Source organism: Physeter macrocephalus, chromosome 6, assembly GCF_002837175.3.
Source record: "Physeter macrocephalus isolate SW-GA chromosome 6, ASM283717v5, whole genome shotgun sequence".
Lineage (NCBI taxonomy): Eukaryota > Metazoa > Chordata > Mammalia > Artiodactyla > Physeteridae > Physeter > Physeter macrocephalus.
Genome location: NC_041219.1, coordinates 13,341,468 through 13,366,525, shown reverse-complemented (window position 1 = coordinate 13,366,525; position 25,058 = coordinate 13,341,468). Strand labels below are relative to the sequence as shown.

General features: G+C 35.8%; 1 protein-coding gene across 7 annotated transcripts in view; it reads right to left on the bottom strand.

Annotated features, from left to right (window-relative positions):
• Window positions 1-25,058, bottom strand: part of NAV3 (neuron navigator 3) — a 258,060-nt gene that overhangs the window by 67,913 nt on the left and 165,089 nt on the right. For 6 of the 7 annotated variants that reach the window (XR_008617544.1, XM_007115738.4, XM_007115739.4 and 3 more), the window contains 9 exons: window positions 24,564-24,696; window positions 23,630-23,900; window positions 22,020-22,728; window positions 19,494-19,982; window positions 15,739-15,780; window positions 14,179-14,339; window positions 9,049-9,237; window positions 6,107-6,159; window positions 639-662 (listed from right to left, as the gene is read on the bottom strand). Coding sequence is in view for 6 of the 7 variants with exons in the window: in XM_007115738.4 (XP_007115800.1) it covers window positions 639-662; window positions 6,107-6,159; window positions 9,049-9,237; window positions 14,179-14,339; window positions 15,739-15,780; window positions 19,494-19,982; window positions 22,020-22,728; window positions 23,630-23,900; window positions 24,564-24,696 (2,071 nt within the window). In the remaining variant the exon portion in view is untranslated. The remainder of the gene's footprint in view (window positions 1-638; window positions 663-6,106; window positions 6,160-9,048; window positions 9,238-14,178; window positions 14,340-15,738; window positions 15,781-19,493; window positions 19,983-22,019; window positions 22,729-23,629; window positions 23,901-24,563; window positions 24,697-25,058) is intronic. The other variant, XM_007115742.4, reaches the window with a different exon arrangement.

Genomic DNA, 25,058 nt, shown 5'->3' with positions numbered 1-25,058 from the left:
CTGGTAAATTGTGTTGTGGAGGTCTAGTGCCTCAAATTCAATACTTGCCTTAATCCTATGCACTTAGTCTAACAGGCAGTGGGGGAAGAGACTATAATATAATAGACCACACATTCATTCATTCATCCATCAAAGATTTGTAAGTGCTTACTACTAGAGACAACTTATTAGATGTTGAGTTAAGACTTCAAGCTAGAACGTGAGAAAAGAGTTTGCTTCTAAAAACTTCGTTTCGGGCTTCCCTGGTGGCGCAGTGGTTGCGCGTCCGCCTGCCGATGCAGCGGAACCGGGTTCGCGCCCCGGTCTGGGAGGATCCCACGTGCCGCGGAGTGGCTGGGCCCGTGAGCCATGGCCGCTGAGCCTGCGCGTCCGGAGCCTGTGCTCCGCAACGGGAGAGGCCACAACAGAGGGAGGCCCAGGCCCGCATACCACAAAAAAAATAAATAAATAAAAACTTCGTTTCATTTTCTTTTAAGAGGAAATATCTAAGACCATTTATCACTAGCTGGGTCACTTCTATTAGCAGTGTTGGAGAGTCATGGGTTGTATCACAGAGCCCTCTAGTGGTCGAAACACTCATTTCATCATAAATGTAAACGAAAACAGTCAAAAATGTAAAAATGCTACAAGGTTTTTACCTCTGAATGAGCCTTTTCTTCAGCCTGTAAAAGAAAAAAGGAACAAGAATTTAACTATAAATAATTAGTGTCAATTCATTCTACAAGTATAAATGAATAAAACAATTATACTGTGTATTTAGAATGTTATTTTGGTCTAACATAAGAACATGGTAAAATATATGATATTATTAAATTAAAACAGTAAAAACAGGAACCTGTAGGACTGCAAATGAATATTTCGTTATATACAAGCCTAATGGTATTTTTAAAATATCAGTTATTTGATTTATGGAAATATACTATGTCTTGAAAGCAAAGGATAGAATTAAAAAATGGTGTTACCCTAAGATCCAGACAATAAACAACAAAAAGAAAAGTTATAAAATTATACTTTAAAAAAAGATGAGTGCAGAAAAAAATAATAGAGTAGATCTTTTTTTCATACAGATTTTAGGAAATTTATACTCTATGAAATTACAGAGGTTTTTAGCCAAGACCTAGGAGTCGGAATTTTATTCTGTGATATATAGATCATAAAGAATGCCAAATAAGACTAGAGGAAAAATATTGACCTGTACTGACAACCACAGAAAATCTGCTGATTAGTTTCTATTTTATTTGCTTTTCTTAATGATCATTAAATAAGTTTATTGGGCTCCAAGTCACCAAAACATTAAAACCCCCAGGGGTAAGGCGGTGATAAAAGTGGTTGACAAACATCGGCTCCACAGATAATGGAAATGACACTGCTGTAGGACCTCGAGGGGTGTTTTGGCCTCAGCTGTTCTAGAAAACTCCTAGCTCTGTTTTTCTTCTTCACGTTGGGCTGCAAAATGCCAGAAGATGAATTATGTGCGCCATTGTATTTGGGAAGCTCCCTCATTCTGGAAAAAGCTGGAGAATGCATAATATTGCTGAACATTACAAGTCTGTTCATTGCCTTGAGCAGATCCAAAGCTGAAAAACAATCTCCTATCTCCTATCTCTCCTTTTGAGACATTTCCTGATTAATTGACGCAGAAGTACCTAAACCATTTTTTATCTCTTCTTTTCCTCCAGAAAACATAAACTAAAACAAAGTAAAATAACCCTCAGGATATTTTTTATGCATAAGCATACCTTTTAAACTGGATTTTTTTCTATCCTATATTTTCTTTATTCTTAAAAAATATGTATAGTTATTAATATAGTGGTTAAATGAAGAGTGGTTAAATAGTAGAATCCTAATAGCCTTTATAAGAAAACTGTTTTAAAAACAAATTCTGACATAAAGCTTTAATGTTTTATGTCTCAACTTTTTAAAGTGAAGATTCAATATTTTTAAGTTATAATAATTTCAATGTTTCATATAAAGTTTGATTTTTGAATCAGACAGAATGAAGGAATTTTAAGATAAAAATTTCATGGATCAAAAGCTGGAGGTTGTTTGCCTTGAGACATATGGCATGATTAACTCTGACTATTTGGTTTCCCTGGTATTTTGCATATTTACTGCCAGTTTATTCTGTCCAAATCCTGCTTCTAGGCTTGCTAGGATTATACAGAACTGATACTCAATAAGTAACTTGCATATTGAAAAGAGCATTGTATGCTATTAAAAAAATAGTCAAGAAAGACAGTCATCACATTTTTTCATTAAAAAAGCCCTGAATAAGTTACACACACTAGTTATATGCATAACCATCACATATTAATTCTATATATACTATACAGAATGACTTTCTCTTTGCTGACTTTTCAGAACTAACTTTTTCTTTAATCTTTGCCTTCTTTCATATCCTGTGGTTAGCAATACTGGGTAGGTGTTACCATAAAGTTGAAGCAATGAGCCAGAATATTAATATTTCTTTCAGTGGGTTAGGCATGGATTGATGACATTATGATGGAATATGATTACTTGCCATTTTTAAATGATGGTTTTGAAGCTGGCCCAATGTCCTCAAGGGTGGTAAACAATATAAAACACCTTGCCTAAATAAAAATATATTAGATGATTCTTTATTCTGTAAGCCATTACTTGGCCATTCATTCATCCTTTCAAATTTACTAATCAAAAAATGTTTAGTATTAGCTATGCGTTAGGAAATATGCTGAAGGGCTCCACAATGAACTAACATAGCCCTCACTCTTATTAAATCAATACAAATTAGATTCCAAGTGCAAAACGGGTTCAATACAATTTTTAATATACAGCCACTCAGAAAACATCTATTGCAAGGATCAAAATTTTAAATGTTTAACAGGACTAGACATACAAAGAATAAAAAGAGCCCTGGATATTAAACAAAAATCACACAGCATTCCTAGGTTATCTGTTTTCCCCACTTTTCATAAAGATATGGATACTGAGGAGTATTTCTTTCCTGCCAAGAAATGCAACAGCACAATAATAGCTAACAGTGCAAACTCAGCTTCAGTGTCAGGAAGAGAATTGGTGGAGGCTGGGTCTTGCCTGAGATCACATGCCAACATCTAAAAGGGGCGATGCTGTAAACCTGGAGGAATTTCATCTCCGTGTTGCTAGATATTCCGATTATTTTGAAAAGGAACTGAGAAATTTGAATTTTTAGGTAAAACTCCATATTTTTTCAGTGTTGGCTTAGATTTAAAAACAAACACACAAACTCAAAGTTTGCCAAAGGTAACAGCTTGGCAGGTCAGATTGGGTCTGTGATTTCCAACCAGTGTGTAATCTCCCCAGATCTTTCTGCTCAAAAATTCTGTAAGATGATTTACTCAGCTTTATAACAAGGTACTTTGGAAAATTTTACCAAATTATAATTGGTAGAGACTTCAAGAGTTATATGTGAAGAAACAATCCTTTCAATTGGATTTATTCTATTGGTAATTTGACAGGTAAATGTTCTTTGCAACAAGTCATCTTTGTTAGTTTAATATTTTTAATCAAAACATATAATTCTATAAGTTGCATACATGATGGTATTAAAGACTGTTTATATTCATGGTTAGGAAGAGCAGTATATTGCCTCATAATAGCAAATAGTGTCTAATAGTCCTTTAAAGAAAAAAAAAAAAAAGAATCTTTTTTCCCTAAACACCTTAATTTTTTTTTTTTTTTCCACACCGCGTGGCTTGCGGGATCTTAGTTTCCCAACCAGGGATTGAACCCAGGCCCCTGGCGGTGGAAGTGCAGAGTCCTAACCACTGGACCGTCAGCAAATTCCCTAATTATTTTATGAAGGGATATCATGCACAACTGTGTTACTTGCACATGGCACAACTTCAAAAGGTGCAAATCACAAAGACTATGATATAAATGGTGCTCCCATGCAGTTTAGAATTTTTTGTAATTTATGGTATATAATGAACCTTATCTTCTCTAACTATTGCAGAAATCCCTTGGGACAGATGGGATAGATCTGGCTGCTGTTTGCCAACTTTATGTTGCAGGTACAGTCCAAAGAAATTTAGCAACTTGCCTGATGTCACACAATAATTCCTGATAGAGTCAGGCAAAAATGTAAATCAACTGATCCTGTATCCTGAGTCCTTAAGGAGGCATGAAAAAAAATGATAAATTGATTTTTCACTTCATAGTTTGAAAAGCACTTGCACAGATATCTTTTCATTGCCAATTAACTATCAGTGCATGATAATGCGGGACTGGAGACAGAAATGACTCCTGTATCACCTGCGATTTTTCTCCTTATTACTCCTCCACATATGCATTTATTTTAATTGTCTTACTACAGGTTGTCAGTTCAAGTATATAATTTCCATCATTTCCAATAGCTATTTAAATTTCTTAATTTCCTAATAATATCACCTTCTCATGTGATTTGATCACCTAATCCATTCTTTTCACACTTAACATGAGGGTCTATTTCATCACATAAATATGTGTGTATAGTCTCTTTAATTTCATCTCTGTGCCTATTTCATATTGTATTCTTAATATTTCTCATTTATACTTTCTAATTTATCCTTATTATTTTGACATCTGCTCCTATAAATTTATAATTTTAAAAATGTACCTCCTTTGTTCCCTGTAAACCTGTAATATCTGGTATAGCAGCCACAAGGCATGTGTCTATATAAATTCAAATTACTTAAAATAAAAGATGCACTTCCTTTGTCATACCACGCACAATTCAAATACTCAATAGCCACATGTGACTAGTGGTTACTGTATAATCTAGTACAGGTATAGAATAATTTTATCATCACAGAAAGGTCTATTAGACTCTTGTATACTAATCAGCCATCTGTTTTTCCTCAACCCATGCCCTTTTTCTTCTTGAGTTTTTCTCAGGCTTCATGAAGGTAGTTTCTTATCCAAATATTGTTTTTTATATATTTAAAATATGACTATAATATGCTGCATCTTTTAATGTTATATAGAGAGTTCTATTGCAAGGGCTTAAGTCAGAATATATCTCCCATCAAGCACTGGCATTGGCCCAATAGGAGGAACACGACATATTTCTTTGTGTTTTTTCCAATACATTTTTACATTTCTCACTTCTTTATCCGTTTGCCTAGAACAGCAGATTTATCTAAACGCTAACAGTGACTTCATTATTCATAGAATCGATTGGCAATGTTAATCATTAAAAGGAGAAATGATAAGAAAAATATTGCCTCTGCCAATGACAGTCTGATCTTGAGTAACACTTTAAAGCAATAAATATAAAAAGAGGGCCATAACATTTGAACTTAATGAAAAGGAATGAAAAAATTAGCATTGCCCTTAATGCTTAATTATTCAGTGACAGCTGAGGCTTTGAACTTTTCATGAACCTTTCGATACAGGATTAGGGATTATTCATAGCGCTCAAGACTCAGTGAGATTCATAAACTAAAATATACCCTGCTCTAACCTAGGATGAAGGAATCTTTTCGCTAAACGTAACTGCCTGTAGACTATTTTTTTGAAAATGATGAAATTTTAATAAGTGGACAGAAAACTCATCTTGGCAAAAACAAAATATAATTTCACACATTGGGAAAATATGTTGATACATTGGCATTTCTCTCTTAAGAAATGAAGTTTTTAAAATCACGCTCTTTCAGAAGATACAGTTTAAAAAATCACCAAGCCTTTTAGGTTTTTACCCTTTGGTATGATCTTCTCAAAAAATGAACTTAAAAAAGAAAATGGAGAAAATACCATAGAACAATTACCAGTCATGGCTCAGGGAACCGAACAAGGAAAACTGGTCAGTATTATAAGATTATGGTGGATCAGCATACATGGTTTCAGGGATTCCGAGTCATAGCCCATCGGGTTTTATGAGATTCAGTTTTCGATCCACTCATTGATTACAATGAGTACATAAAAGTCAAGTGGAAGCACATACAAATGAGCCATAGAAGGGCTGGGAGAGCACCCACCACCTTATCAGTATGCAGGAGCTTAGAGTACACCCTTATTTAACTGCGTGGCTTCTGTGTAAATGCCAACCTATTTAACCATTTGTGTGCTTGGCAAAGGCAAAAGCGTTTTCTTAACAGTCAACACTTACCGTAGAGTAAAGAGAAGAAGTGCTGGAGACCAGTGATAATGAAGAGCCATGAACTGAAGAAAGCAAAAAAGAACAAGAGGTGAAGTAATGAATTCTGCTCAGAACCATGAGACCTTTACTGAAAAGTGAAGAATAGGTGGTTAAGGAAATAAAAATAACATAAGAATCTGAGAACAAGTCTGCTGTCATTTTTTAGAGATCGAAATGTTGAGCCATGGAAAGGTCCCTAAAGTAACTCCTCCACCACGTTACAGAGAAGAACTGACAAGTGCAAGCCCTTCTAGCATGCTTTGCACGTATTGAAAACTAGAGTAAACTCCCACATAATAAATAATCAGAAAATCATGGACACCTAAAGTTGCCATGAAAGTTTAAACTTTAAAAAAACTTTATGTACTTTATTTAATTTCATTTTTATACAACAAAGATCCATTTTCAATTTTTTTCTCCATAAACTTTCAGGGAAATAAGCTCTTCCAACATTATCTGTGATGAGCTGATTATACCCATTCTAATGGAGAAGTATGGTTTCCTTCATAATTTTAGTAACAGAAAGTACTTCTCATTTCAAGGTGGTGTCTCATTGAAATTAAGGATGGAAATTGCATACTGTCTTTTAGGTAGGTGCATCAAAATACCAATCTTAAACAATTAACAGAATGATTTATATTTCTCCAAGTCCAATGTACAATATTAAGCCCAAAAGGTGGATAAAATTGTGCTTAATTGTATTTGCAGAAAAGTTCTTCCTCTTTTCATTGTGGGATAATATAAGGTTATTTCTGCTTACTCATCCATTAAATAAACATTAGTCAAATGCACACAAGGTGACAGGCCCTTGCTAGATGCTGGGACTGTAAAATTGAATGTCACAATCCTAGGAGCTCAAAAAGAAGTAGAAAGATATGTAACTAAAAAGATAATCACAACAGGGTCATATAAATACTATTAAGAGCAATGTTCTGGGTACTACAAAAGCACCTGGGGGTGCTCACGACCTGGTCTGGAGTTGGGATGAAAATAAAGCGAAGAATTTGAGAGACACCAGGAAGAACCTCCTTAAAACTGATGTGGGTCAAAGCGGAATAAAGGACGACTCCCAGAGTCCTAGCTTGAGCAAATCACTCTGAGATGTGAAAAATGCTAGTCGTCTTTAAACAAAAGCACATTCTTTCAACTTCTAATAACACTGGTGTGAACTGAGACTGTTAGCATGGTGTACTTAAGTAGGAAGGTGGACAATGAATCAGGAGATCCCATTTTTAGTCTTTTTCTGCTGCTTAGGTCTATAACCTTAACGTTTGTGGCTCAGTCTCCTCATCTTTCACCATGAGCACCGGGCAGGGAAGGGAATCAATAAAGTCCCTTACATTTCCTGTCCAACAATTCCTTGATTTTAGAGCATAATTTAAGAATTATAATAATTCAGTATTCAATGTATAGACATCAAAAAGCCATCTCGTCCACTGGGGCTGGCTTTCAACAGTTCAGATTATTTAATTCTCATACATGGAAGGCCAGAATTTCCCAGCATATAAAGAGCATTTGCTCTGTCAATGAGGCATTCTAGAAAGCCATCAGTATGCTTAGCAAATCATTTTTCCAGTATTATAAGAGGCCTCTCTGTGAAGAGAGTGATAGAACCATTTCAGAAAAGCGATGACTTTACATTTCAGATTAATTACATTTTGTCTACACTTGAAGCAATCAGCAGACCCTCAGGGTAGAATTCACTACCGGTCATGGTGAATTCAGTGGTTTGGTTAATATCCCAAAAGGCAGTGGCAACTATGGTCAACTGATTTAGTACCAGGGTGTTAAATAAATGTACAGCAGTGACCTGAAGATGAGGAGTCAATTTTCACAGCTACCTCAATTATAGTCAGAAGATACTTTAAATAGGAAGGTAGGAAGGGGAAAGAGAAGGGAACAGAACTCTTCTTGACTCTGTTTTCATCCTTAGAAATTACACATACAGAAATCAGGACTAATAAAGTTACAAAACTAGCTCATGTTCATACCACAGATAAATGGATGACCAGAGGTTTAAACCTTTGGTATGCTTCAAAATCTAGAGTCCCTTTTTTTATACAGACTTACTAAGGACTAGGATAGTAGGGCTGATTACACGTCTGATTTTATTCTAATCTATTTGAACTTCTGTGTTTACCTTTATTTTATCCTTAGCTGATATGCTTTATAATATGTGTGCCACAATTTTCCTTTGTGGGTACTTAAAAATCATTCATTAAATCAAAGAAGAAAATCTCTCAAATATTACCATCAAGTTTGACATTTGAGGTTATACAGTTTAGAAAATTACATACATTTCAAAATCAATTAAGCCTCCTGAGTTTTTCAAAGAGTTTTTGTTATAAAGTATTCATGTAGAACTTTACAACTACAAAGACATTTATTAGGTCAGGTGAGAATCTTAATGTAATGGATAAGGAAATGTAACTTATAAAGCAAAAAGCAGGCACAACATGAATTCTAAAATAACATGATAATAAAAACTAACACCAGAGGGAGTTTCTGAGAATAAAAGTCGGCAGCATGTGGTTGTTTCATAAGAGAATTTTTTCTGGTTTATGTATCTTTTATGGTTTTTAAACTCAGGTGTCAAACACAACAGTCACTTGGATATTTGGCAAACCAGGGTAAATAGTCTCTAAAATTACACAGATTTCTATATGAGAACACCAGACTTACTCTGAACTGCTCTATAGCCAAGTATTAATCTAAACAATTTCTGGCGTATTTCCAAATACAGAAAGAAACAGAAGGTAATGCAGACTAAAATTTCTTCAAGCTTCAGGGCTCCCAAGTGAGAGTTATACTTATTTACTTTGTTGAGGGAATCCTTGTGATGTGAGTGATGTGATAGTTTTCATGTCTGAGTTAACTAAAGTAACTTCATCTTTATTTCCCCCGATGCCTACCTTCTTCCATGCTGTCCCTGAATGAGCCTGAATGGCTGATGGCCCGTGGCCTCTCCTCCAGAGATGTGGCACTCCCACAAAGCTGGGAGTCGTCGTAGAGATCGAAGGACGAGTCTTGGGCTGGGATGCTGTTTGAGCGCATCATGCTGGGCCCAGGAAGGTTAAATTGAGACAGATTTGTCGGGCTCACTGAAAAACAAAGCACATACAGCCTATTATTCTGGGATGTCTGCCTCTGAAATTGTCAATAGCAGTTACAGTGGAGTCCTCTTTTTTTCTAGCACTTACATGGCAAGCAGTATGTCAATTTTTAAAGCAGTATTAAACAAAACCATCAAGTCACCTCTACTGTTTTTTTGCTAGAAATAACATGGTATTTCCTGCTGCCCATTATGAAGAGAAGATTGTGTTCCTAGAGGCTGCACATTTCTTTTTAGAGAAAAATAGATCACTTTAATGGGAAAAGCAAAAATGGAAAGGAATATAAAATACAAGAAATCTAAATTTCCCAGGAAGAAACGTTTGAAGCTTCCAACCAAAGACTTTCAGTCATTTTGAGTTCTAAGTTTTTGTCAGTTCATAATCAGTACCATCATTATTATCAAAGTTAGGTTATAATAGAAGCACATAAAAATGAAATATAATCAACTGTACGTGGTATCCATAGCTCATCGTGAGGTTAATCACATAAAACTACTTTCTACTGTGTCTAAGATGAGAATGTCACGGTGAGACTGTCAAAAGTCATAAACTTGTTTTTCCAAAGCAATACCTTAAGTCTGTAATTTGGAATATGAATTTATTTACCTAGTGCTTATTGCCAAATAGTTCTAATGACACTCAACTTTTTAGGCCAACTGATAATCATCAATTTAAAGAAAGATGTGGTTGACTCAATGTGTAATTACATTGGAAAACAATACTGTTTTAAAATTTGGAATAAAAGCAAAGCAGAAAAATTAAGAAATATATTTATCATAAATGCTCATATTTAAGAAATGCAAGTTGTTACAGGCATATGAGAAAGCAGGCAGGAAACTCTTAAGATAGGAAGAGAACTGCTGAGTACTTTAAAAGCCTCGGGGAATTTATGTCTTTGGCTTAGAAATAGTCTGATATCGTTTCAAAATATGCTATTTTTTTCTGTGACACAGAGACTACATTTCTTAATGTAATTACTGGATCTCAGAACAAAGTAAAATAGGAGGAGTACATACTAGGAGATAACTTAAGGAGATTATCTCCTATTTGCCAGGCACTATGCTGGATATTTTACAGGTATTAATAAATCAATACACAGAACAACTCTGATACAGCTAGCTATGAATTAGAGTAAAAAAAGACCAAGAAAAGAAATAAAAAACCTAAGAACTGTATCTATGTGTGCATATGTGACACATAATAAAGAAAGAAAGAAACTGGGGATTTGCAAAGTCCCCAATCCATGGGAAGGAGGGAAGAAAGGATGGAAAGAAAGAAGAAAAGAAGAGAGAGTGAGAGAGTAAGAGAGAGACCTTTCAGGCACATTCCTTCAGTCAGCAGTGACAATCAATCTGATTGCTGAGGACAGCCAAAAGATACTCCAAAGGACATTCTAGACTTGAATGTTTATGTTTAAGGTATCTGGATTGGGGTAAATCATACTCTTCTAGGTCCACAGTATGAATTGACTTTTTGCTAAATAAATGAAGTATTCAACGCAATGAAGTACATCATTTTAATATATGTATATAGAGGTTAGAAAGACATTTCATTCACTGTTTGGCTTTGCATAATTCTTACAGAACGGTTGCAGAGATATCCAAGTAAGTGTCCTTCTATAATTTTAAAACATAACACTTAGCTCATTCAAAGTGAAATAGTAATGAGTATTAGGGTAGATTTTAAAAGGAATAGTTTGTATTTATAAGCACTTCTGATAGCTTCTCCATTGGAAATATATTCATTTTATTTAAGAATGCTCAATTAAGTTAAAATCAATGACGGGTCTGCTTTTTTGTTTTTGTGGTTGAATAGAAAGATAAATACGGCAAGATCCTTGGCTTCAAGAGTGACCTCTAGGGGAGGTGACTGAAAGGTAGAGAAATTAATAACATAGAACAGACTGAGAAAAGTTATGCAATAGAAGACAAAAGTATGATGGACAGAGAATTTTTGTAATGGGACACAAATTAGTACAGGGCTTCTAGTGGTGGCTTTGCTTTCCATTTGCTTTAGGCAAATACCTCCATTTCTACCCTTCAGTTTCTTCATGAATTAAAAAAAAAAAAATGGCAGAATAAATGGCCTCTAAGATCCATTCAAAGCCAGGAGAAGACATGTAAACATTTCTAATAGGACAGATATAGGTGTGACTATATATTAGGGAAAAGAGGACTACTGACTTTGTCTTAAGCTAAATATCATACCAAAGCCACTGTTTTTATTAAATTATAGGTTTATTTGTAATGATTTGAGAACAGGAACTGACAGAAATATGGAGTGGGTTTTTAAATACCTCCAAGTTGCCCCCTGACTTTGCTGCCACATCTAGACACACCAGTTAGTGAGTTTATGATGTTGTTTTAATAAGAGTTGTCATATGTAACCTAATTTTAATTTATTTTGTGGAATTTGGGAATATAACTGGGAACTAGGTGGAGATTCAAGAAATGTTTATTTGATCATTTAAAAAACTTCAAAAGTGTGATATATCTAGATTTAGGTAGTTTCTGTCATCGGTGGGTTTAGAGGAGAAGCTACAGCTGTCGTTAGAATTTACATAATAGATGCACGATTGAACCAGATGTAGGTCTCTTCCGACTCTGAGATTCTATTCTTCCATAAGTATAGAAGAAAGGGCTTAATTCTGAATGGCTTGAAGGGTGAATATGGAGAGGGGAGTAGAAGGACATTCGAGGTAGAGGGACCTTTGGGAGTAAAGCAAAGAAACTTCCTATACAAAGGTGTTTAAACATCACTCTTTATGCAAAAGGGTCCATCAAATATACAGAATTTGAAAGTGACAGGTTGATAATAATGCTTCTACATGGTAACCCTTGAGGCAAGGTGAAAAATGAATCTGAGCAGTGAGTCTCACTAGATTATGGGATGCCTCACAAGGGCTGTGACCAATAGTAAATGAAATTGCATCCAAAAATTTATTACTTTTTATATAAATATATTCTGTTTTGCTTTCTTGGGTAGGAATGGTTTCTAACATAGCTACCATGCCAGAAACTATATACAAACCAGAGTTTACTTTGGCAGTAGCTCACAGTAGTCTACTAATGCCATAATAGTAGTGATCTTAAATGTCTGTTCATATATATGTGATTTTTACAGTAATATTTCTAAAAATTTGATGTATTAACATATTTTTAATGGGTAAGGATAAAAAAACATGGACACTGCAACTCTTGAATGTTAGTAATAATCACTTATCTTACTGATCATTCAGAAAAAATAATGATCAAATTGAAAACAAGTGATGACCAAAGTAAAATGTAGGACAATGCTATCCATATTCAAATTAAAGAGCTACATTTGATATATTTTTTAAATTTAATAATAAAGTAACTCTTATTTATGACTGCATTTTAATAGTATCTACTTTCTTGCCTAATAATTATAAGTTCCAGTGATCTGGAAATACAACCCAAATTCTCTAAAAGTAATTTTCATGATTTTAAAATTAGTCATCGTTTTCTCTTGTAAAATAATACAACATAGAGATCTCAGAACGCCTGATTTGAATCCACATATGCTTATAAAATATGGCTAGGCACATGAGAGTGTGTTGACATGTATGGGAAGATCTTTCTTCATAAGTCCCACTGGGTGAAAATGTTGAGAGATTTGAGTAGAGGCAGGCAAAGAAGTCTCATCATTTTGCAGGTTTAGCAACAAAAACTTGGTGTTTGATAGATAATCATTAGTGCATGTGGAACCATGACCAAAATAATTGTTTTTTTCATTGCCAAAAGCTCTATTCTGTATAGCAGGAATAGTTACAAAAGAAGAGAAATAGCTTTGACTATCCCTACAGGGCAGAAAGTTGAAAAGTCCAAATTATTAAAGAAATTGGACAATCTGTTGGTCTATCATTACAAAAAACCTTCTCAAGTGAAAAGAGAAAAAAAAATGATACTATTTTATATGTGACTTTATAGAAAAGAAATCTATTTTTAAAAGCATTGGATCTATTAAATGATAACTGTCATGTTTAGACTTTATTTTGTCACTTTCCCTGTGTTTTCTATGACATTTACACAAATGATTTTATATTTCATACAAATTATGCTAAACACAAAGTAATCCAATGGCTCAAACAGTCATTTCTTTTCAGTGCATTTATCCAAAAATGTTCACAGGGTATTATCTTAATAGGAATTCTCATATGCATTTTTTTTTTTTTTTTGGTGGTATGCGGGCCTTCCTCTGTTGTGGCCTCTCCCGTTGCGGAGCACAGGCTCCGGACGCGCAGGCTCAGCGGCCATGGCTCACGGGCCCAGCCGCTCCGCGGCATGTGGGATCCTCCCAGACCGGGGCGCGAACCCGGTTCCCCTGCATCGGCAGGCGGACGCGCAACCACCGCGCCACCAGGGAAGCCCTCATATGCATTTTAAGGAGAGTTTTAACTTTAAAATGATAAAAGAAGTGATCGTGGAGTCATGGAATCACATATTTTTCTTCTTCCGAATTATTTCTATTTTCTACAAAAAGATAATTCATTTTCTTTTAAGGATTAAAAAAATTAAACAGAAAATAAGGAGGTGTTTTACGGGTTTTTAAGAGGACTCTGAGAAAACCCCTAGACAAAGTCAGGTGTTCTGGCATCAATTACTGCCTCTGCCCCTTACAAGGGGTGAGACATTTTTTTTTTTTTTAAGTCAAATAATCTCTTTTTGCCTCTGGATCTTAGCCTATAAAATAACAGCAGTATTACCTATGTCAACTTGTTGTCATGAGCAATAAACTGCATAATGTGTGGAAATTATTTTGTGGACAGTAAGCATACAAATAAAAGGTACTGTTAAGGTGTCTTGAACTCCTCTTTAAATGAACCATTCTTATGGAGAGATGCCAGGGCTCCTGGGAGAGTAGGTGGTGAAAGGAACAAGATGAAACTGATGTTTTAGAATATTTTACCCAAGTTGGAAAAGTGGTATTTTCCCGTTGCAGAAGATGACATGGCAGAAGGGGAGACCAGGGGCGACTGATTGCCAGTGTCCTGCAGCCCTCCAGTAGAATGGGAGCGTAACCACTCTTTGCCCTCTTCTTGGTTGGCCTGCCGAGATGACGGGGTATATCTGCAAAACAGCACAGCTAAGACACTTCAGCACATCTGCAAGGGCAAGGCAATATTGAGACGAGAAAACAATTGAGAGGAGCTTACTAGTCAGACTGAGCAACATTCTCAAACAGATTGAATCTAATTATAATTGCTTAGTTCTTCCAGATGATTTGACACCATCTGTTTGAATCTCACAGGAAAAAAAATAAAGGATTTTGAAAAGAAAATTATGCTTCTGTGAGATATGTAGTTGAAAATCATAAGCAGTGAGCAGACAGCCAGGTTAATTGAGAAGGGCTCAAAAGCACAGTGTTTAGAAGGATGTGAAGAGGGTGAAAAAGCAGACTAAATATGGTGGACAGTAGTAGGCCAGAAGCCAAGGGAATTGCAGTGATGCTCACAGTAAGACATAGGAAATAGAACACAAATTGACAGATCATTTTTTTAAAAAAAGGAAAAACACATTTTTGGTTAAAATGCCACTTGACACCATGTCTGGATTTTTTTTTTAAAAATGGAGAGAGAAATGGGCTTACTTTATTGGAAAATAAATTTCTGGAATGAAATCTTAGAATGGAATAATTGCAAGCTGTTTGCTCTTGCTAAGGAAGTGGAGAGGAGGAGGATAACAGAGAAAGACCTATTTGGCCAGAATTCACTTTTACCAGAGTAAGTAAATTCTTAGTACCAAAGAGCAGTCGACTTATGTTCATATAGTGTTATATCTCTATTCATAGTTCCTTCCATATCTTCTCATCAGATAAAAGTGTACAGTAAAGGATGGCCATGCATTAAGTTTTTATTTTATTTTTTATGAGGAACTGAGTAATTATTTTGATATTATGATGTAATACTAGACTAATTCATGTCTATATTGATCTGATAGATACCAGCACTCCTGAAAAATAGAAAATAAAGCTCTTCTGAGTTTTTACCAAAAGGATTCTTTAAAAATTATACCTGAATTACAGTATTTGTCATCTAGTGATGAAAATATGTTTTTTTTGATTCAAATTAGAGTATCCTTCAACTTTTCAACATTCACTGGCCACATCTGTAGACTATATGGGGCGAGGTTTTGCAAGCATTTGCCTCCAAGACGCAAATGTTAGGAAAATTAAAATTTTGTTTTAATTTTCAGAAGTGAGTCCTGAATTCGACTAAAAGTTGCTGCCCCCCAAATAATGGCTTTTACATTAGATTTAATTTACTGAGTTTTGGCCTCTAACAAAATCTCTACCTGAGGGCCATCTCACCAACTCCTCAGGCCAGAGAAAATATCAGGATTAAAAGTGATTTCATCCTCGATGTCAGGTGCTTCTTCGCAAACAAAAAAGGAAAGAGGTAAAGAGACAGCACAAAAAGTTTACGTAACAACAGAGAAAGGCAGCAATTGTGCTGAGAGAAATATATACCTTAGTCCCTTTTTGGGTAGTGTATTTCTGTCAAGCTGCATGCTGTTAAAACAAAGAAAACCCCTAAGGACATAATGTAAACAAAACTTCGAAATTACACATCCAACGTAAATGGTTCTGTTTGAATTACACAAAATAAGTCTTTTTGTAACACATATTTAATGCTTAACTCATTGGAAAAGGCCAACCAAAGGAGACCAGATGTCCATTGTTGTGACACCTTCGATGATAATTTAGTGACAGGACTATGAGAAGATAGATTATATGTTAACATAATTCTCCTCTAGATTCTATTTACCTAGTACTATGGTAGTTTTTCCTTCCCCATGCAAATAACTAGACTTCTGCTATGATTTCACATACAGGAGAATCATAGAGGCGGAAATAAGAAAGATCTTCTCTGCCTAAGTTAAAGTGACAACTTCCAATGGACAGAGAAGATATAAAACACCTTTTAATACTTATTTTTTGTATTTAAATGATCTTTAATAAAAATAAAGGCAGATGTAATCCCACTTACACATAAGAGAAGAAAAATAATACATATTATCTGCTTGAAATGTAATGTTTCTGGCATCATTTAAATATTTTAAGGAAATTAAATGACGCCACCTTTTAGAAATTATAAATTAGCTGTTTAAAAGGCTATAAGTTTTCAGTTTCTATTTTTAAAAATTCCCAATTGGTCTTAGAAGGGGAAGAAAGACCGTGTCTGGAGAAAATGAGAAGTGGCCTTCCTAAAAACAGAGGAAGAGGGTGTCAACAACTAGGTGGGATAAGTCTAGGAATTTCTGTTATAATCTTTGATGTGGCTAAGCAAATAATAAAATTAATTTGAATTTGCAGAATGATACATCTCTTCCATTGGAACCTCAAGTGATCAAAATTAAATACACATGATATGCATAATGGGGATGATACAACATGAATGCAAACACATTGACTTGAAATTTAATCACTCAAAATCAAAGCTAAAATGTTTTCTTCTATGTGTACTCCATTATTTAGCACTGCAATAGAAAGCATCCAAAAGCATCATACAACTTTTACTTTATGTTTTGGGAATGTCCACATAGGGTAATTACTATATTATGTAGAGGCCAGTTCTAGCATACATCTTGACTACAGATGTGTTTTTAGTAGCGTAGATAAACCAACAAACAAAAAGGAATCATACTGAACAAATATGAGAGACCTCTAAATATAAATTACACAATGCTGAAACATTAATACAGTCATAAGCCATTTTAAAGATTATCTCTTTCATGTGTGCAAATTTATTCAATTTTAACATTGCAGAGTACATTGAAAATAGGCATTGTTTTGCCCATGTTATTAATTGTATAAACATTATGTGTTTGTATGACGCAGAGAATTTGATGAAAGAAAAATCAGAAAAAAATTTAAGTTTACCAATATAAGTTAAAACTTTAAGTAGAAATATCTGTTTGAATCTGGATATTAATGATTTTATAATATAGACAGTTCTCACAAACCCTGAAAAGTCGAAAACTCTTACGCCTGCATAAGTGAAGGAGGAATTTTAACCAACAGTCTGAAGAAGACAGGCACTGTTTCAGTGCATGGTTATAAAGGCAGGGGAGCCAGATCTGATAGTTAAAAACAAGCCAGAAATTTTAAAATTTGGCTACAACTTTAAATTATTTTTAGGTTTGGTTTGGTCACAAAAAACAAAATGAACAAAACAAATGTGAACTATTAATAGTTATAACCAAAGGCCAACAATGATCTAGAGCAGTTAGAGGAAAAATTGTTGAAGAATTTGTTTGTTTGTTTGTTTATGATATTTTAATGAGGACAAATTTAGACTAAAATTAAAATCTGAATGAAAAACTATTTAAAAGTACTAGGATTATGAGTATCAATAAAGTCTTCTGAAATTGTAGATAAACAGGTAAGTCATGAACTTACATACATCTCTATTATATCTTTCTAATTACTTTGTCTTAAATATTACACTTCGGCACATTTTCTCTTAGGCATGGCTCTTTGGTTTCCTTGATGTTCCCAACATTCTGTGGACTTAATTATGATTAAGCCAGGATCTGATAGGACCTAATTTTCTCTTCAAGGGATCATAAAGTTCTTGGGTGTACTTTAAAGGATTAGAATAAATTGCTATTGCTTGCAAATTTGTTCGCAAGAAAGAAAAAGCACAATTTCTTATATCAAAAATTAGTTCAATCTAGTAATCTATTAGAAGAAACTAATTAAATGTTTATATTGTATAATATACCTATGAAGATAATTTGCTTTTCACAGTTGAATATTCATCAATATACTTTACTAAGAATCAAGGGTAGAACATTCATTTACTCAAAATTAGTTTATTTAAAATTTATTTTAGAATAATTATTTATCTGGCTATTTATAATACATCCATCTGTAAAACTGGTCTATTTCAAAGACTGAAAAAAAAAAAGATTTGCTTAGAGAGAATAAGTAACTGTATATTTGCCAGCGTATTTCTATAGTGAGACTATATATATATATATACTGACTACTGCTAAAATATAGAGCAAAGTAAAATATTAACATTGCATTTATGTTGCATAAAACTCATCAATCTTAACATCCGGTTTTATTTGAGGGTTACTTGGTTACAGATAATTACTTGACCATTTTTCTGTGTTTTTAATGTATCAATGCCAAAGAAGTAGGTTGATGGTTAAATGGTCAACTTGTTGCAGTCATATTCATGATTAAAAACTAATCAGTATCTTGGAGGTTGATTCTGGTTAACAAACAATAACCTATTTGCCGTGTGCTTAGTTTGAGGTGGTATGTCAGCATCAATAATAGACTGAACAAAAGTTTGGGAAAGGTATCAGGCATTTTCAGTGACCAGTGGTGCTTTCACAAATAACTCAATTTAAGATATACAGCCAAGACCATTTCTGAACGCTTTAGGTGTGCCAAGAAACAAACAGCATTAAGTTCATCAGGAAAAAAGGGGCAGTTTTAAGACATGTGCCTGAGGGAAAGAGTCAGTACCAAAATATCTGAGAAAGGATTTTTTAGGGAAGAGAATCTAGAGCCATTTTGGTCAACAGATATACTTTCTGGTAAGTATATTAGGTAAGGAATGCCTCATTATGGTCTTCATTTTAAGTTTAGAAGAAAACAGTAATTCATTAAATCAATGAGAAACACCTTGTAATGTGGTTTATTTTTAAAGGGCCTACTAAAAATGTCACCGGTGTTGTAATTTTCTCTAAGAATTCATATCTGACAACTGATCTTTCTTCCACTTCAACTAGGATTCCCAGTGATCCATTTGTTATTTTTCCATAGAAATGCTAATAAAGCCAATTTCACTCTGAGCATAATTGTAGAATCCATTTAAATTTGGTCTTTAAAAATGCTTAAATTATCCTAAGGAGCTGTGCTGTCCTGAAGCTCAAGCCAAATCATTGACATGTCTTGAGAAAACATCATTCAGTACATAAATACATGCTATGAATTTTATTTCAATTGCCTATTGGGTATATATGTATGCATTCACATTAAGAAACTAATTATTCAATTTTTTATAGATCCTTAATGTTTTTTTCCTTCTACAAACTTGGTAATGAGACCAAAGAAAAGGCCCAGCCAGTCTCATCAATCTGACGTCCCTCTGCAAAGTGGCACTCCCACTGAAATCAAGGGAATTGAGCGGGGTGTGGGGAGAGGTAGGCACAGTGCAGGGAGGAGGGGGTGAGGACTTCATCGACGCCTCCAGGAGAGCTCACCTTTCTGAGAGAGTAGATCTCACACTACCCGTTCTCATGAGCAGGCTCTGCACCTCGTGAGTGCCTGTGGTCAGTCCAGACAGGGAGCCGTGGTGGCTGAGGGGGAGGTCAATGGACTCAGAGCTCGTATGGAGGCTAGTCATGGACTGGTAACTTGGAGTGTCCTTGCTGCCAGCAGAGGAACTGCTGAGATTGGCAGCCCACACGAGACCACCTGATGTGAAAGAGTGAACCGATGCTGGGCTGGAAGCCAACGAGTGACTTAAGCTTATAACATCTGTAGTTAAGTCTGAGGGTTTATTGAAGAGAGGGCTGCTGCTGCCACTTAGCCCACCAGCACTGCCCATGCTGCCCGTACCAGACGACGGTGATTCCAGACTGCCTTGCCGCGCTAATGTGGTACTAGGACTGGGCATTACAGAGGAGGATTTCACACCCTCAGTATTAGGTGCAGAGGCAGATTTGCCACCTGCCTTGGCACCAAACAACCTAAAAGAAAAACAAATAACAACTTCAGTTGTTCCGAGAAACTAATATCCACATTTAATATTTAGGGTTACAGTACATAGAGCCAAGTGTGCTTTGGTGGACCGAGCTACCGAGCACTTCCTGCCTCTATGTTAATGAACTTGATAAGCTTGAACTTCTAGTGCCAAAAATCTCTCATATCGCCAAAAGGGTAAGTCGGTCCTGGGCTGCCACCCCAGTGGTGGGGGGACATGGGCCAAACAAAAGGAACTGTAAATCAAACATGAAAAGTCCCTGGTTTTCACAATTAAGCGATCATGAGAATCTTTTGCAAAAATTAAATAGTTTGCACGTATTTGCTGCTACCTATTTACAGAACCATTATAATGAAACAACTTCTACGCATTCAGTATATAACATGTAAATTATTTTTCTTTTCTTTTTTTCTTTTCATTTTAACACTTTCTTCAAAATCTAAAAGGAATGCTTAAGGCAAGTTTTCGGGGTTATGTTGTATAGCTGGTGGCCTGATTGACTTTCAGAGAGCATTTGGTTAGAAACAATATTGGACACTGACAGCAACATGTTGGTTTGTCTGTATTTTCCCCAAGAAAGACCAAAGGGTTTTATGTCAGTTGCCAGTGCTATTCAAATACATATCTGTAATAGTGATTTGAAACACAGTTGGTGCTAAGTTAGATGCTGGAGTTTAGTTCAGAAAACATTTTAGTTTTGTAAATGAAGCAGATGATATAATCGAATTTATGTAAATATGGAAATAAAGTGACATGAAGTAATGGCATAACGATGACTAATTAAGTTGCAGTGGAATCCATATTTCCTATAGTGAAACATTTTGTGACGAATATGAGAAATTGTTTCATAGGTAAGGGCCACTGGAGGGCACCACTGGTTTCTACTTAAGCAACAGAGATATTTACTCCCACTACTAGCGACTATTCTTTGCAACGCGAGGCAACATTTCAAAAAACCAGCTCTTCAGGACTAATATTGCTACTGAGAGATATAAAACCTCTAGGTTTTGCAAACAGCCATGTATCTGAGATTGCCTGAAATATAAAAGTAAATGGTTCAAGACCCTTGATATCTCCCAGATATCAAGCTTCTTGGGTTAGTCAGTATAATAAAAACATTAAAAATACTTAACATGTCATGAAAGACAAATCATACTCTATCATTTCATAGATGAGGAAACAGACCCAGAGAGGTTTGAATATTTGCCCCAAGTCTTTCACTGTATGTATTTTCCTGACACTTAAAACACATCAGTATTTAAAACAGTGATATCTCGAAGGAGAACTCTGCATATTCAATACCAAAGACAGTCCCAGGGCAGAAACCAAGTCCTGCTGCTTATTAGAGTCATATCAAAGAGAGGTGATGAAGAGTTAGAAAACCTAGCCCATTTCTTAGCTATAATCCTGTATCAAACATCCAAAGGTTTTCAGATTCTGTCAATCATATCATACCTTGATTTTCATTCATATGTCAAGATATGGTACTATATACATCTGTCCATTGTGATCCAGTACTGTACAAGGAACACAACTTCATCCACACTCATGATCATCAGCTCATTAAGAGCCAGCAAGATAATATAAACACTAGAAATGAATACCACTAGTCATAAAGACCTATTACATTCTATTTTATTTTTAACTGTGGAAAGATGAAAATGCATGGAAATTTTGCAAGCTACTATTTTATCACTCCCCCTAGGTATTGCCATCTGCTTTTAAGTCTCTCATAAATGCTATTTGTGTTGCTAATATGACAATGATAGTGAAACTACAAAGTTGAAGCATTTCTCAAAATGAGCGATATTTCTTTCGCTAGCTATTTATATCATCAGCTTCATAAAATGCATTTTACTCAGAAACTGAATAAAACAGTCTAAGATATATGTGTCATAGAATATATATACTTAGGACATATATGTTTAGGATATACATCTTTTATACGATAGGATATAGGGCATACATATATCCTAAGATATAGCATTTTATATTTTCTCAGCATCATTTTATGCTTTCTTACCTTCGAAATGTAGGTGAGGCAATGTCAGGATATTTGGACCCTGGCTGCCTGAGCCCTTGTGTCCCACAGGCACTAGCAGACGTGGGGCTGGATTTGGGGGAACCAGACAAAGAAACGCTCTCTGAATCTGAGACTGCTACTTTTTCCTTCTCCTTGTCTGTCTGGTTGACAGTGACGGGACTCGAGCGCCCTGAGGCGATCTTCGTGGGTTCTCTCAGTTTCGAGGTAGTGGCACCAGCTGACTTACTGCTGACATTGGAATCTATACTGCTGGTGCTGGATCTGTGGCCACCTCGGCCGGGAATGCCACTGGTGCTGGATTTGGACGGGCGGGGCAAACTGCGGTATTGCAGGGAGGTCTTCGAGCTGACATGCAGCACAACATCGTCCTGATTCTGTGAACCGTCCAAACTGGTTTTTCTCCCGGCATTTGACTTCCCACCAATGGCAGAAGATTTGGGGATTTTACCCAGCGTTGCTGAGCCACTTGTTATGGTGGCTCCACTGCTTGTGATCATGGCAGATGACCCTACTCCACTTGGTTTCTTAAATCCAAAAGAGCCAGTGGCCGTTGATCTTCCAATGCCTGAGGGGGGCTTTTTCCCCTCATCTCCACTGCTTTTTCCTGCATCTGAAGGAGACCTCTGTAGAGTCGATCCTTTCAGGGGAGTTTTCCCTTTCTCAGAAGCTTTGGCATCATCAGTTTTCCCTAATGAGTGAAAAACACACAAATTTATGTGCCGGCACGTTTTGATTTCACAGTATTTCTTTAAACAAAGTGTAAAATGTGACTACATCTTTATATTACCTCAATTCCTAAATATTCATTGTTTTAGATTTAAATAGGCATGTCCTCTTAATACATTCAGAGGATTAACTACAAAGCTATAAAAATATGGCTGTTAGAGGAAAGTGACAAGAGATCAAGGAGATAAAATGAAAACACCTATTTTTGCTATTTATTATTGCCTTTTATCTTGCAACTCCCTTCCTTTATAAAGATAGCACTTAATCTCATCAAACTCAGTGCTCAAAAAGGAATTCATTTGAATATCTCTGAGATGATTGTACTGGGAGTACCCTGTTACATCAGTAGTTCAGGTGGCACTATTTAAAATGAGGAACCATTTTTAAAATAGGGAGAGAGTCTTTAAAAAAAAAAAAAGGATAGTACAATTTGCACAATTCTTTCACTCTCTTTTTGCATCAAGTCTAATTCAGAAGTGATGTTTCAAATCTCCAGCCTTCCAAGTAGATTAGTGTGACTTAGAGTTGGAAGTGAAACATAGGGGCAGAGTTAACATAAATATTCCAAACTTTCATAAGAAAGCCAGAATGAAGGCAATCTTATGTTTATTAATAAGTAGGCTTATTTGATTTCCACATGATCAGAAATGACTGTGGCAAAATAGACACTCACCAAATTATGATGATGCCCTCTAGAGGATGCCTGGAATGTTACATTCATGTGGATGCATATGACAAAGCATGTGAAATTTAGCATGAAGAAAAATCTGATTTAATTAAGAAAAGGTACTATGAAAGACAAAAAAGATCGAATGGAAACAATAAAACAATTTGGCATAACAGCTGCCAGATGACAAGCCTACCAGGGGTCTTGAGCGCACTGGTTCCAGCTTTTTGCCTAGATGGTACTCCTCCCTGGGCTGACATGCCTCTTCTCCAGGAGCCTGTCTGTGAAACAGATAGGGAGGCTTTCTGCCCTGCCTTCTCAGGGTCTTCAGGAAGTCCAGAGGAAACGCCCTTCCACTTGCCACCTCCATCCCCATGGATATCAAAGTCTTCCTCTGTTTTTTTCACCTCCTCGGTACTATCCCAGGGCTCATCTGTTGCAGATCGTTTCTCTGAATCTGTCTTCAGCTATGAAGAAAATAGGACAGAAAAACTTTGTGCAGAAAAGTCTACCAAGTGTGAATTGGGCCCTGGAATGTCCTTTCAGATAACTGGTTAAAAAAAAAAAAAAAAAAGAAGCAGTGATTTGTATTTCAAAAGAGTTCTGAAGACTCCTCTATTTTTTTTTTTATCTCTGTCTTCATTTAAGTTTCCTTAATTTTAACCCTATAATTCTCAAGTGCACATATTAGAGAATGTCAGAAGAAATGTGTGCAGAAAACCCCAATTGAACACTCCAGAGAGGAAGGTACTTTCTATGTGAAATCTAACAAGGAAAAGTAAGACAAAATAAAACTTAATTACTTAATATTCATTCTCGATTCACCGTTCACAAGAGATCCAGCAATGTGTCTCAAAGATCAGTATAAAATTAATCAGGAACTGTCCAAAATTAGACTATTAAAATCATTTTTGGAGTTCTAGACACACATATTATTATAAAGACAGATATGGCAACATAAGGCTTTCTGGGTTAGACTGTAATCAACTGAAAAAATATATATACATGAGCTGCTTCAGTTTATGCAATTCCTTCAGATTAAGAGGTTGTGCTATGTTTTAATGCAATGCAACATAATTTGGGGAAAAATGTGGCAGAAGCCCTGGGGAAAGAGAGAGGGCAATTCTCACCTGCATGTTCTTTCGGGATGGGGCAGTGGCGTTGGAGTAAGAGCTGACGGAGGATGTGGTGTTCAGGTCATCAGTGCTGATGTTATCCAGGGTGTCACTGAGGCCGCTGCTCACCGAGCTGCTGTCATCCCAGCTAAAGGCAAAGCAGGCAGCAGTAATGAGCTAAGCACACGAGGCACGATGCAAAAGTCACCCACACTCCCATTTAACGTGTGTCACGCATTGGGAAGAGAATTCTTATTTTTTTAATCTTATGATGAAAAATGTGCACTTTCCATTTTTGGAAAATCATACTGCTAAGAACTGAGTGCAAACCTGAGAGTAATCTTATCGGAGGTTTGCTAAGAATCAGTGTCTAGAGCAGATCCAGGGGAATGTTTAGAGCAGACCCAGGGGAATGTTTATAGAATGAATGAAAATACTGCTACAAATACTGCATGGCATCAGGAAAGAAGAACATTATCCATAACCCTTTTTTTCCCCTGATAAGGTAAT